General features: G+C 40.0%; 1 protein-coding gene across 13 annotated transcripts in view; it reads left to right on the top strand.

Moving 5' to 3' along the window:
* Window positions 1-14,958, top strand: part of BTRC (beta-transducin repeat containing E3 ubiquitin protein ligase) — a 119,609-nt gene that overhangs the window by 57,319 nt on the left and 47,332 nt on the right. For 10 of the 13 annotated variants that reach the window (XM_056494681.1, XM_056494689.1, XM_056494678.1 and 7 more), the window contains one exon: window positions 3,537-3,626. The exons of the other annotated variants lie outside the window; for them this stretch is intronic. In XM_056494681.1, the coding sequence (XP_056350656.1) occupies window positions 3,537-3,626 (90 nt within the window). The remainder of the gene's footprint in view (window positions 1-3,536; window positions 3,627-14,958) is intronic. 13 annotated transcript variants of the gene reach the window in all.

Here is a 14,958-nt window from a genome sequence, read left to right as displayed (position 1 = left end):
AAAATAAGAACTTTGTAACTTTGCAACTTTGCAAAGATAGTAATGTATGTCAAACTGAAGAGTACTTTATGTTTTATTATCAAATATGCATCCTGGTGTGTTGCATCCACGATATATATTCTTTTTAATTTTCTCTTTTCTCCTTTTACTTCTACTGAGAAACAAAGAGTTGCTGAAGGACTAAATGGTCGTCTGGTAATTTGGCACATACATAAATCCTTATGTAATAAAATTACTGCGTACAAGTTGGCTCTTACAGTAAAAGCATGTTCTTCCCTCCTTCTGTGGTTGAAAAGGTTGGGAAGGAGGAGTTCCTTGGCATGCTGTCAAAGGACAGAGAGGTATGTTGATAGCATGAGGATGCCCAGGTCAGTCAGACCCAGAGTCAGCTCATCCACTACTGCCAACTCCAGCACTGTCAGTGGAAGGTGCTGTTGGATGAGAGCAAAGCAGTCTGGCCTCTCTTGGTACTCCATTTCCCTCCTGTTGCTGCAGCACCTACTGCTGTTGCACTAGGGATGAATGGAGGATATCTATGCTGAGTACCTATGGAGCTGCTGTTCATGAGTGTGTTTAGTCCCTTTTTCCACTTCTGACAATGTTCTTTGCACGAAGCACCAGAAATCCACTGCCAGTTGTATGAAGAAATATTTCATGTTATCTTCTTTAAATACAGGCTATACTAGTTCCATCAAGTGTCAGAAGTGCTGGTATTGTGGGATTTGATGAATAAGTTATGCTGGAAGTTCAGTTGGTGCTATTCTCACTGAGATGTGATATGTGGGTTATTAATTAAGCAATACACTGGAATAATTATTTGTATTTGCATTCTGACATACACGTAACTTTTGAATAGTGCATAGTGAGCTTTTTCATTCTCAGAAAATGCTGACATCTTTAGGTTTAGAATTTAGTATTTCACATTTTGTATTTGGATTGTCTACTCTTTCCAATTTGAAAATGTGGAGAAAGCTTGTTGTAAGCCCAGCTTTTAAAAAGCTGGCCTACAGCCAAGTTTTGTTCATACCTGTCTTGGGAGGAAAAAGACTGACAAGAGTTGAGTTCATGGTTCGGTTCACAGAGCCACAGACTTCCTGTTGCTTTCAGTAAATGTTTTTGTGGCTGAGCTTTTGATCTGCAAAGTGGAGTTAGCAGTAGCTTTCCTCAAGTCAGGGCTCCTTATGAAATTCAGCATTAGTATGTAGGAGACAAGTTGTGCAGAAATACTGCATATGGAATTTTAGGAATGAAATTGCAAGTGAAAAAAATCACAGATTTACAATAAATGCGTTAAATTACAAAAATGTATAAACTGAACAAAGAATCTTATGAGCCCTTCATGTTTTTTCACCTTCAAAATGTGGTTGAGTTTAACTAATACTATGCCTGTAAAAGAAGTTTGCATGGTATTGTCTAAATGTCAGTGCAAAGCAGATGATACCAACTTTTTGCCTATCAGTTGGGATGCTGTATCTAAGCCCCAGTTTGTAGTAGTTTATACCATTCTGATCTTTCTTCTGAGGAGAATGTTTTATGTGTACCAGTGCGATGGTTTTATGGTGTTGGCAAGTATTTGCAGGAGGCAATCAGACTTCTGTTTGCTTGGCCTAATCCAGTTTGAATCTGAGCCTCTCCTGCTGAAAGATGCACTTTGTTCATCTGCACAGCACCTTGAAAGAATTCATGTTTGAATTTTTCAGTTTCTCCTTCTGGGCCTAGAGTCAGAAATTGCTTTCTGGCTGCTAGTCAAAGCAGATATCAGTGTTGTGACATGTAAGGAGAACTGCTGGAGCCAGAATATTCTGCATTCCTGTCTGTCACTGGTTGTGTTATGATTAGAGAGCTCACTGAGAAGTAAAACATGAACTGCTAAAGCAATGGAGAAGGTAGGGCTTCTGTGATCTCTTGTTTCTGTTTTGTGGTGGACTTGAAAGGGGCTCTGCAAATAGGTAAGGTGGAAAGGACTGTGATTTCCTTAATTTCTCCCATAGTGAATTGTACTATGCTGGTCCAGTACAGATCCACCTAAACCAGTATACTGATTTCCCATGGTGTGCAGTAAGGAATGTTTCATGAGGGTCATAAGGACTTAGGTGATGTTATAAACTGATTGGGAACACTGGCTTTGTGGGCCCATCTATCATTCAGCATAAACCCCTTTTAATCTCTTTGAATTCTTGCCTCTGACATGCTTTGCCATGTGCTCCTCTGCCAGCTTTTGTGTTGCTGCTGACAACATTTTGCACAGAGTCAGGCCTCTGGCAGAGGGGCAAGAGAGGGAGGTCGTTTTTTGATGCTTGGCACTGAAGGAATCTGGCTCTGGTGATGGAGCTTTGGGGCAGAGGGGGAAATTTAGGAGCCCTTAACATGCCAGTGTTCTCCACAGATTTTGTAACCTGTAGGAGGTATGGGGTTGAAGTAATTTCAAATCAAGCAAATGGAAATCGTAGCAAGCCCTGAAAAAAAAATCTCCAGAGATTGCCAGTGAGTATTACAGGGAGAAAACTGACAGTAAGGCAATCTTAAAAGTATCATGAATGTTAGTGTGCTTTACTTAGGGCTCTTGAAAATGTCTGTGTAACAAGTTTAATTTCTTTCTCTTTCAGCATCTTTTTTTTTCACGCAACTATTTGAGGTGGCAGCATCTTCTCTGTGGTCCACCTTCTGCTCTTGAAACAAACCAAGTTGGTGCTTGCTTTTGAGCTGCCACTTTTGGATGGGAGGATTTTTCTGTAAATGGTGGCAGGTGTAAAAATCCCATACTGAAGCTCTTAGATGCCAAGGTGCTGAGGGTGAGGAGGAGAGCCTCCATGTAGAAGTTCCTGAGTTCTTCAGGAACTTCATACTAGTTCTTCATTTTAGTTTAAACAGCTAAGTCAACCAAATTATAATTTTAAGCCCACTTTGTAGTCCTCAAAAGGGAAGAGGACTACTAGTGATGTGTTCTGCAAAGACTGAAATCTGCAGCCCCAGCTGGGGATCGTTTGGGCAGGACAGTATTAAAGAAAAAAGACATTCTCCTTTAAAAAAAAATTAAAAAGCTTTACATTACTGAGAACATTAAATACAACAATGAAATGTGATCTGCATTTGCTTCCTTCTGATTATAACCTTAGATGTGTCTCATGTATTTTGCATTTTATATTTTGATAAAGTTGGATGTTTATTCACATTTGACATGCTCTCTGATAACTACTGTGTAGGAATCACCTTGCTTTAGTTGTTCCATTATGCAGCATTTTGTGAAAGAACAAAAACTGAGATGAGATTTTTTTCCATTTTCAAAGGAACAGAGAAGAAAACTCTTTTTCTTTGTATTTTTATATTGTAAAATTGTACATAGCTTCTCAGAGGACACGCATGCCCTAAACATAGACTTTTACTACAAACTAGTTTATTTTGGTTTGAAACATTAGCATCTTAGAAAGAGGAAATGTAGTAGAATAGTACAGTTAATGTAGATTCCTGTGCCAAAAATTTGGTGCCTGAAAGAAAATTGTGTTCTTCTATTCATAATCATTTTAATCTTTCTGCAGACCTACAACAGCTGTGCCAGACTGTGCTTAAACCAGGAAACAGTATGTCTAGGAAGCACTGCTATGAAGACTGAAAATTGTGTGGCCAAAGTAAGTAAGAGAACAGCTTTGGTTTTGAGGGATTTTTAGCAAATTGCTCATTGTTAGTCAATGAAAAGTTATCATTAAATATTAAAGTTAGGAAAAAATATTTAAACAAAGAGCTAGTATTTTGGGTAGGCTTTTCTATCCTTCAGTGTAGAGATTTTAGACTTGTTGTTTTTTTCTGCTGGAAATGATTGCTTGAGTCCTGAGCTATGTAGGATTGAAGGGTTCATTCTGCTATACAAGTAATAGGCTTTTCCAGTGGGATGACCTATGCCGGCCATGTAATTAGCTGTGGAAACTTCAAATGATAAATGTCCAAATACATGTTAGAAATACTGCATGAGAGCTTTTTCTATCATGGTTCCCTTTCTTAGCTACCAGAAGGGAGGTGCAAAAAGACTTTTCAATTAAAATACAGTGAACACTGTACTTAAAGGAAAGGGACAAGGGAGATATTACAGTCAGAATGGTAAGAAAATGAATTTATTATCCTGTCACGGAAAAGTAATTTCTTGACAACTGAAGTAGATGTGATTGGAAGAGATGAGGGGCCATTAGCCACCCTCTTTTCTTAGAATTCAGCATAACTAGAGTAAAACAATGTACAGCTTGGTTTGTTTGTGAATGGAGGACATTTGAACCATGATGATGTGTGGAAAGGCTGCGTGAAGGATGCGTTTAGCCTTGTGTTAGCTTTGTATTTCCACTGAAAGGAAGTTTAGAATGGGCATGCAGGACAGATCAGTGCACGCAGCCATCTGTTACTGAAACCAGCTGGCATTTTGTTGCTCCTCTGTCGCCACAAACCCAGCCAGTCAAAAGCCTGTTTTATCTTTCAGTTCTTATTCCTTGATCTTCTTGAAGTCCATTTCTTTCATACTTTGATTGGTTGTTAAAGATACCTTGTCCCTTCAGGGGCCACTTTTGTATTGACCTTTAAGATAATTTCCCAGCTAAATCTTTGCTGGGGTTTTGCTGGTGAAATTTGGATATCCCATTACTTTTGACTCTTGTCAGGGAATTGGCTGCCTCGAAGTTTGTAGTGGTGCTTGCAGGTGGCTTAGCACTCATAAACTGTGCTTGACATGCCAGTTACCTTCCACTGGAGAAGCACTTCTGAGAGAAGCTACCAGTTCTGGTACAAAGTCCTGGTACAAAGTTTAGTACCAACACTTCCATTCTTCATATGACTGGTCTTTCACACTGCTTCCCAGGGTGCTTTATGATACAGACTAGGTGAAACTCTTTAGGCAGAGCACCTCTGGTTCAGTTGTCTCATCACAGAACATGGTTCTGATGCCATAAAACAGCTCACAGCAAGCTCATGGGAGTAAACCATTCAACCTCATCTGCTCTGCAGTGTCCTGTTTAACCTGATTACTTCACTGAGGAACAAGGGTGCCCAAGAAGTACAGCTAATTTAAGGGGTGCCTCTTTAAAATAAAATCACATACTTTAACAACTTCATGTCCTACTTAATAGCTCTCCAAAAGTTATGTTTTCAGCAAGTTTGTGGTAAGAGGTGTGGGTAGGGCTCAAGGTAGGAACAGCAAGACTTGTTTCATGCTATTGAGGATGAATTTGAGACATCATCCTCGAGAGTAAAAAGTATATGTTTTTGTAGTATTGTGTCTGTATAGGCAGTATATTGCTGTAGGGCGATATATGTGTATATATACTCTTGGATAGGCTGCCATCATATATATATATATGGGAAACCATATATGAACACACACACACACACACACACACATACACATATATAATCTTTCTCTAAAAAAACATAAGGACTTTTCTAGGGATATAATTCCTCCAGTACAAGCTTCCCTGGCTGTTGTACTCCTTTCCTTTGCCTTCTTATCTACAAACCAAATGAAGTAGGTTCTAAGAAAGCCTGTCTTTCAAATTCCAGAAGTGTCAAAGCATTTATAACTCCAGCTATCTAAATGCAGATGGTTCAGTGATGGCATAGGCAAATGGCACAACTGTTAAATGTTCCCTAGGTGAAGAGCTTAAATGGGATTTAGGGAGTCCAGAGGCCTTCTCCTACCACATGCACACAGAGTGTTTTATCCTCCATGATTGATACGTTTTATAGCCTTGGACTTTAAAATGTTTTGTCAGGAAGGTGAATGTTGGAAGGTGTTGCAGTTTTCATTATCTGCAGCACTTTTCCGAACATATTGTAGGGGGTTCTATTGTTTTTTTTAACTTGCTGTGAAACAGAAAGGGTTACTTTGGAAATCATGATTTACATTTCCTGATTCTGCAGTGCAGTATTACCCCTGAGTGGGAGCCACTGTCTGCATTATCACCTGCTTGTCAGATGTGCCAGTCAGTCTGCAAGAGACAATAGTTTTCCTGAAAACTATATTTCTGATTCTGCACCTACTTGCAGAAAAGACAATTGTGCTCTGTTAAGACCGTATTAATGGTATTTACTGATTGTGTGCTTGACATTTCTAAAAGTTTGTTCAAAGAATGAAATTCACTTACCCTTGAGGCCACACATGTCAGTATTGAGGTATCTTCTCTCAGACTGGAGTACTGTCCATTTGTTAAACTCTTTTGTGAATGAGTGCTTCTGTATAGGACATCCAGTGTAAACTACCAACCTAACAACTGGCATTCTTCCTAAAATAGAGGGGGGGAAAAACAGATATATGTATTCAGGTGTGGAAAGCAGCATAGGGCCACAGTATTTTGATCACTCAAGGAAGTTTGTGTGTGTTAGTAACCCTTGTCTGTCAGGTTTTGTGTACAGTGTCATGCTGCCACTGCAGCCAGATGCTCAGTGCCTTTTGCAAACCCATGAATTAACTAGTTTTATTCAGACATTTAAAAATAAAGCAAAAATATAATATTCTGATGAATCTTTGTGTCTTGTTCTTAGCTCTACTTCTCTGGTATTTCCTCTGAATCTTCATTGATAGGACTTGGACACATTTGGGTAAAAGCAAATAAGGAGCATTAGAAATAGTTTCAAGTGTGTGCATGTTTTGACTGAAGGGCTGGGAACTTAATTAAAAATTTTACATTGTGATGCACAGATTTCACATATGTGATCTGTAACATCATTTCTCTCCCACGTGCCAGAGTTTTTCTGTTATTTTTTGCCATCTTTTTGCCCATTGCCTTTGAACGATCAACAAGTCGATGTATATTCAAACTAGCATATTTTAAAAGGAAATGCAGTCTCTGTGTTTTACTTGTGTGTGTACACACAGAGACACATATATAAAAACTCCTTCTTTTCATTTCTTTAGAAACCAGAAAATCTCTGCAGGAGGGCTTTTTTAGTGGTACTACTGATGTGCAACCACAAGTGGACATCTTCCTCAGGAATTGGAGCTAGGTGCTTAAATAAGGTAGAAATGTAGCATGGACCTGGGCTCCAAGGACAGGGTGTTTGATTTTAATGAGGCTTATTGAAATCTGGCCAAATGAGCATCTGTTCCTATTGTTTGTTCCATATTTTGTAAGCCAGTATCTTCAGGCAGATAATGGTGTTGGTGTGTGCTTCATCCTCAATTAGAGAGGGACATAGTTAAAAGTCCCTTGGCATCTGGTATGCCACTAGGATTTTTTTATGCTCCTGGGTGTGCAAACAAGTTTCTCTTCTGCTCTGTACCCAGGAAATCTGTGGTGACCTTCACACTTTATGTTTGATGTGTGGTGAGGGATGCTCTGGTATGTCTGTAGTCTCTTTGGCTGAGTCTTCTGATGGATTATATACAGTCCTGTTTTATACAGAGGTCTTTTCAGCCTTTGATTATGTGGTGTGTTAGGTCTGAGTTTTGCTGTTTGCTTCGAGTTTGTTAGATTTTGCATTTTCCTGGATTCTGGAAATATGCTTTTGATTCCTAGTTCTTTTTTCTTTCCCAACAAGAGATTGGTGTATAACTGAGCTCAAGAGTTTTGCAGTCGATACCCATTTCCCACATTCATTAGATAGGGTTTACTGTTTATTAACTCCTGCAGTTGATTCCAGTTCATCTGTATCTTCTGTACAAGGAAGTGTTCTTAGTTTCATTTTGCACATTGAATTCTCTCCTGCTTGTGCCAGAGACAGGCACCCTATAGCATCCCTGGGAGAGACAGCACTGATGAGACCCCTTCAAAACAGCATGCAGCATCCCGAGGCTTCTCCTTAGTTCTGAACTCAGCAGCAGCAGTTGGGAGAGGTTCTCTGCCTCTACCCTGATTTAAGTAAAACTTGAAGAAGAAAAATACAGTTACGGACATCACCCTTGAGAAATCAGACTTCTGTTTCAGACTGCTGCTTGCTACTCTTGCTTTTTAAGGTTCTGGCAAACAAGGGACTTCTCAGTGTCTTTTTAGCATTTTCCATCTTTTAGGGAATCTTTACTGTTCATCATACTTCTGAAGGTGGGACAGAGCTCTGTTGTGCTCAGTTCTGGAAAAATAGAACAGGCCTTGGCACTTCCAGCACGTTACGTGAAATTTCCTTTCAGAGATGCATCTTATTATTTAACTATAGCTACACATTTTACACTCAAGGGTGATTCAGCAAGGAATGGTGGAAATAGCTGGTAATTGAAATCTTCTTTCCTTTGTCATTTCTTTCTGCATCACTACTTTCAAATTTTTAGAGCAAACATATTCTGCACAATAATAACATTAAGTCTGGAATTTTTATATGAATTTAAAGGAGAAGCCACTAGCAGTCTTTAATAAAGAAGCATTTAGGGTTCCAGGCTGGATGTTCCAGTTGGCAGTAGGACAAATTGATCTGAAGATGTCCCTCTTGTACTCTCAAGTCCCTTTATGTCACAGATTGATGGCTCTTTTTTTCCAGAGAGTGTGTCTGCATTTACTTTGCATGAATAGCACAACCAGCTCAGAGTTCTGCTGTGATGTACCACTGAGTCAGTATATCTTGAGATAATGCATAGTTTTCTAGTCCTTTTGAAGCCTTTCCAGTCCCTGAGAATGAAATTAGAGCAATTTAATCATGAACACGTATTATTTGAATAGCAACATTCAGTTTCTTGATATTTGTTCAACTGTTTTAATAAGAAAGTAGTGTTAGCTTGATTTTTAGTATTAAGCTTCTGTGTAACAATGTAAAGGGACTGTCAGTGGACATGCTTCCAGCCCCAAATGCATCAATAAGAGGTATCCTCTACTGTGTCTTGGATATACCTTTCTCTGGGAGGGACAGCAGTTTTTGAGGTTGTTGCAAACAGGATACACACTGCCTCAGTCACTGGCTGATAGAGATGTAATTTTGCCCTTCTGTTGGAGGTATTCTCTCTGTAATAAGAGGGTTGTGTGAATGACAGGCATTGCAGGGACATTACTGGGAGTACTTAACTTACAAAAGGTGCTTTGAAAGTGAATTCTCAGACAGCAAAAGTAGAAAATGGCATCAGAGGTTTATCTAAGAGCTTTGACCTAATGATGATCTTCCTGTCAAAAATATGACTACTTTTATTTGCATTGCTAGTTTGTCTATCTTTTCTTAGGTCAAGACAATCTTTATGCTTTAGCTTTGTCTTGGTCTAATAGCCTCTTTGCAAATGATGGAGAAAGAAATGTGATATTCCTTCTCCCCCCACTCCACCCCACCATACACATTCTCCAGATTTTGATAGACTTGTTTTATTTATTTCCAAAATTATATCCGCAGGAAACAAGCTGTTTAAATTCAGATTATGCTGAAGCAAAATGGTCCTGGTATGAGAAGCAACGTGCTGTTTTATGAGCACAGAGTCCCTTTTCTCATAACTGATTGATAGTAAATATTTTCCTGAAGAATTATTGCCAACCATGAACAGTGCAACTGTTTCACTTTTTTTTTCTGTGCTACTTGCTGTACCAGCCATTGTCTGTAATTAAGATCTACAATTCACAATGCAGACGTTTGCACTTCCTCTGGGTCTGAGCTATTTATAAGGCATTTCAGCTGTTCAGAGTTTCTTTTGAGTGTTAAACTATGTGTAAACAGGCTTCTTTAGTCTTCAGTTACACAAACATTGTGGAGTGGTTGTCATTTCTTCTGCTCTTACCACCCAAAATGACTTTGCATGTCAATGAAACCACAAATTAAAAAAGAATTGCACTTGGGTTTTTTTAAAATGCAACAGAGACTTTGAAGAAATAGCAATATAAAAGCTAACTCATACATTGCTTTGTAGCTGAGGGTCTCTTAAGCATATTATGGAGATCAGTTCTCCAAACCCTGCAGTAAGGATGGTCAGGCAGGGCATAAGCAAAATCTTGATATGAAGAATCATTTTCAAAGTTTGGTCAACTCAATGGAGATGTTTCTACTTTATGGACCCCATAGTTTGGAATTTTGATAAAGCAAGCAGCATTATATTTCAGATTGAGTTCAGTAAATACTGAAGGATCCCCCCACAGTTAGAAGCTCTATCTCATGTTTGAGTGGTTTCAAGAAAGAGTTTTCTTGTGGTGATGACAGTCAAGGTGGAACAGGTTGCTTGTGGAGGCTCTGCAGCCCCCATCCTTGGAGGTTTTCAAGACCAGGTTAAATGAAGCCGTGAGCTACCTGATCTGACCTCATAAATGCACCGTGCTTTGAGCAGGAGGCTGAGCTGGAGGTCTCCTCCAGGGCTCTCTTCTAAATGAAATCATCACGGAATCCTCTCAGTGTACAGTGAAGATGTAATAGAAATCTTCTAAAATTTAGAAACTGACCTGGCATCCTTAGTCAAAATTCCCCTGCAACTATATTATGTGAAGTATCACGTATCATAGTTCCTTGCTGTGTGTTTTCTGGTTTGATGATGGATACTGTGCATAAAGGATTACAGCCTTGAGGTCTTCATTCAAGATCCATCACATCAAGCTTGTAAGGAGTATTTACTTGCATAAGCGTTACACCCAAACTGGACTTGCATTTACAAAGTACTTTAGGATCCTTTGTGCTGGAAATGTGAAACAGTCTGGAATCCAAAGCCATTGGTGGCAGACATGAGGGGAAGCATTGCTTTTTAAGTAGCCACCTGCAGTGACAGCACCCTCAGATGGTATGGAATACATGACATTAGATGTATTTTTAGTATTTTTCAAATACAAGAATTGAAAAAGTTGTTTAAAAATATGTCCAATTCTTGTGCTACAGCTCATGGTATGAAATGCTGTAATAACAGTTTCCTAGTGTAGCCCACTGCAGGGAAGCCACTGATGTGGCCAAGTATCACACTTCAGAAGACAGAGTGAGTTCTGAGTTCGGCTTAGCAAGAGAGCACCCAAAACCGAGGCTGTTTGTGCAGCCTGCCGGGGGTGAAGGTGGGGTGGGCTCCAGCACGTCTGCTGTTGGAGCGGGCGGGGGAGGGAGCAGCGCGGAGCGGGTTCAGCGCCCGGCGCGCACTGCAGCACTGCCCGCTGGTGCGTGCCGGATCACCCGCACGCAGAGATCACATGGCTCCTCCAAAAGTCAAACGATCAATTCGCCTCGTTTTGGCTCTGTACTTAATGCACAAACAGTGCGATCTGCAGGGCTGTAATTGCATTGTTAGGGCCAAGGAACAAGCCTGTGCCTTTTCAGCAGACAGCTGGCAGGGAAAGAGGCATGTTGTTAGGAAAGAGAGAGGCAAGGCAAATAAAATTACTGCTAACGCTCAGAGATCGGCAGGAGTCCTACTTGCCTAATCTTACCGGTGGGAGCAAGCGGCTGTTGTAATCCAATTATAGCAGCATAAGCAATTTGTTAGACACTCCGCATAATGTAACAATTTCCCAATAAACTCTGACTTGTAATAACGTCGGCAAGAGCCCACATAAATCTGCCCGAATGGTGGGGGCTGGAGTGTTCGGCTGGGGGCTTGTAATTTGTGCCATCAGCACGTTTTGTAGAGTGTGGTGTGGTGCAGTCTTTCAGTGCAGGAATTTTAAGAGGAAAAGCATGGCACGCCCCTCCAGGAGAACACCATTAGTAAGGGTCAAAAGAGATACCAAACAAAGCTGGGAGATGGCTTTTCCAGGAGGGAGGAAAAACCAAACCCCAAATGCAAAGCTCTAGCTGAAGAGGATTTAAATATATTAAAAAGCAGTAATGAAAATTGTAGCATTTTAAATTACATCAGGGGGAGGAGGGGGAACTAGAATTACATCTGGTTTGGAGGGGGAGGAAGGAGAATACCCTTCTTTATATTTAAGCCATTTAAATATTAAAAAAGAAGCTCAAGTCTTGAAAGGGACGCTCTGTTCTTACAAGGCAGCAAAACCACAGATCCTTTCTCAAGCAATTCATAATCTACAAAGGAAAAAAATTAAAGCTTTTCTACTATCCAGTTACTCTCCCGTTGTCTTTCTTGCAGCTCCTAGCTGGCTTCATGCATATTGGCACAGCATCTTGATGATGCATCTGAGAGATAAAACGTAGGTCTAGAACCATTCACTTTGAGCGTACCCCAGTGAATTTAACTTTTTTGGCACAATGATGAATGTCCCCTCTGGTTCATGCAGATCAACACAAAGAACTAATCTAATTTAGATATTATTTAAAAGTAAAATCAGTCTGCTGTGCACTGCCTGTCACTCTTGGAGTACATTGCCAGTTAGAGCATCATAGACACCAGTTAAGGGTTTATGTTTAGCAAGATTTAAGGTAACAAATTTTTGTTAATCCCATTATTTAGCATTTCCCTTTGCTAAGATGCAGATAGGCAGCAGGCAAAGTAAGGTAGGTCCCTTTATATACAACACAGAAACAGTCAGAGGTCCAGAATTTTCAGCATTTTCTAAACACTGCTCTGATGTAAAAATGTCTGACTTCATACTGCTAACAATACTTTATTCATTTCTTAGCTCTGGGATCCGTGAGGCTTTAGTGTGGAGTGACATTTCTGATCCTGTTCCCAAGTTTGTGGCAGCATAATGCCTTTACGTGGGGTAAAAAATAGTTCCAGCCATACAAAACAGCCTTTCTCGTATTTGGACCTTCAGCCTTCAAATCCTGTACTTTGATGCTGGGCTGTGCAAGTTCTTTAGCTTAGCAAAAAAAAAAAAAAAAAAAAAAAAAAATTAAAAACCACCCAAAAAAAACCAGAAAATGAAACCTAATACTAAATCACTGACCTTGTACATACAGCTCCTACAATCATGCCTGGACCATGCTTCCCTTTATGGTAGCACTGTATTTTATGTGGTTATGGGGTGTATTTACATATTCACCTGCCATGCTAGTCCTGAGATGATTTTTATTTAAACTGTAGAAGAGTAGCTGAGACGTGCACGCAGGCTGCCATGCGGATAATGCTGCATATTTTGCCCTTCTTTATGTGGAAGTCAAGCTTCCATTGTTCTTAATCTTTGTTGTCTGGCAGCATATCAAAATAACAGGCTGAGACAGCAAGCACTTCCAAAAGTATCCTAATAAATATTTTCCTGCTACTTAAGTGTACCTTAAACTGTGTGTTTAAGGAGAGCAGGTATTATCTTAGTTTACCGAAGCTGAATCAATAAACTGCAGTGCTTCTAATAAAGCCACTCAGTGTCTGGGTTTAACTAATGGCTGATTTTCACGGCTTTGACAGTGAGCTGTGTGCGTTATTTTCTCCTGATATTGTAAAAATAATGAGAGCAAATTAGAACAATCAGTTTACCCCGATAGCTGCTGATTGGAGGTGATGGGCAATATGGCAGCGGGTAATCCATCTTCGGGCTCCTGTCACATTAACTTCAGCAGTGTGGAAAAGATCAGGCGGAGCGAGTGGGAATCCTGCCCAATCAGAAAGCTGAAATTAATGAGAAGAGCATTGTTCTGTGATCAACCTTTTAATTAGCAAGAGTGGAGATGGAGGGAGTGATGAAGCTGGCAGCACAGCTGCACAATGTTGGGCATGTTTTCGGTGAGGGGGAGGAAAAACATGGGTTTTAAATTACCCCTTCTGTGCTCCCTGTACACCGGCAGTGTGTCTTCATTCTAACCCCCTTAAAAGATCTTAATAAACAGCCACATCCAGGTTAATATTGCAAACGTGGCTGTTACTAATGAGTAGTTTCAAACTAGGTCGTTTCGGGGGTCATTTAGGAAAATGTTGATCACTGTTTACAAAAAAGAGAGAGAGAGAGAGTTTGCGGTTTGGCGTTAAAGTTTCACTGCATCAAGGAAAGAAGAGGAGATGGATAAAATTAGAGTAAGGGACTGCTTGTTTTAATACTCCTCTCCTTATTTAGTATATGTTTGAAATAAGATTCCTCAGCATATATTTGAAACAAGACTCCTCAGTTAAAAATACTGTTTGTGCCATGTGGCTTTCAGCAGCAAAAGAAGAGGAGACGTCAAATACTGGGTTGATTTCCTAATGCTCCTTTTTGTTGGTTTTTTCCCCAATGTGTTTTTTTTGGCCAGGTATTTTTTGATTATTGACTTAACAACAAGAAATTATAATTAAAAATATTTGACTGCTGTAATTGCTAGGATTGATTTGATTTTTTTTCCTGGTGGTTTGAGAAAATCACAGTTTTCTCAAGTACATTCTAAAAACAGACGCTGGAGTTAATGGCTTTCAGTTCTGCATACCAGTCTTAGGAAAATCTTTATTTTTATTAGGGAGAAAAATAATGGGGGCGGGGGGGGAAGTGATAATGCGGAGCAATTTCTGGAAAGGAAAATAAGAAATATTAGAAAATAATGTTTGCAGTGGGAATACAGCTACTTCTGATTACCACAGTTCCTGTTCTTCCTTGCTCTGTGTTGTTTTCAGGCAATTCTTTTCTCCTTTCCTGTAATTCCCAAAGAAGTTGCAGTGGTAGAAGAGTGAAGCTTTGTTACTCTGGGCACAGCAGCTGTGTTGCTTTCCTTTCATTTTTCCGGTCAGGACACAGGCTGTCTTTACTTTTAAGTATTCCACTTTCTGCTGCTGAAAAGCAAATAAGCTCTTGTCGGTTTGCAAGAGAAGGCAGAAGTCGTGCAGGCTGTTTGTGTGAGCTCTGAGCTCACACCCAGCAGCAGCTCCCTGGTGCCTGCTTTAGGTGGGCAGCAGTGTGCTGGGGAGGAGATCTGCTGTGGCTCAGGTTGGCTCCTTTGGGGTTTAGTATCAGTCAGATCTCACCTGCTTTGCTTACTGTAGTGTTTGGAGCGTTCCTAGTTTTGTGAGAATGCTGTAATCTGCTTCCTTCTCACCCCTCTTTATGAAGCAAGGGCTTTGTATGAGTTTGGTTGTGTCCACATAGTTTTTATAGGCCAAAAGATTCTGCATCTCCACAAAGAAGTCAACCTGGTAAAACACAGACTTTTTTGGACTATCTAACCAGTTGTATTTCTAATATAATAATGAGTGGGGCTTGCAGTTCTGCTTGTAGAGGTTGTGTTGCTATTTTTATTTGTAAGAAACAGTTC

This window comes from Oenanthe melanoleuca, chromosome 6 (genome assembly GCF_029582105.1).
Source record: "Oenanthe melanoleuca isolate GR-GAL-2019-014 chromosome 6, OMel1.0, whole genome shotgun sequence".
In the NCBI taxonomy this organism is placed as follows: domain Eukaryota; kingdom Metazoa; phylum Chordata; class Aves; order Passeriformes; family Muscicapidae; genus Oenanthe; species Oenanthe melanoleuca.
Note: the sequence above shows the minus strand (reverse complement) of the source record. Positions and strands in the feature narration are given on the sequence as shown.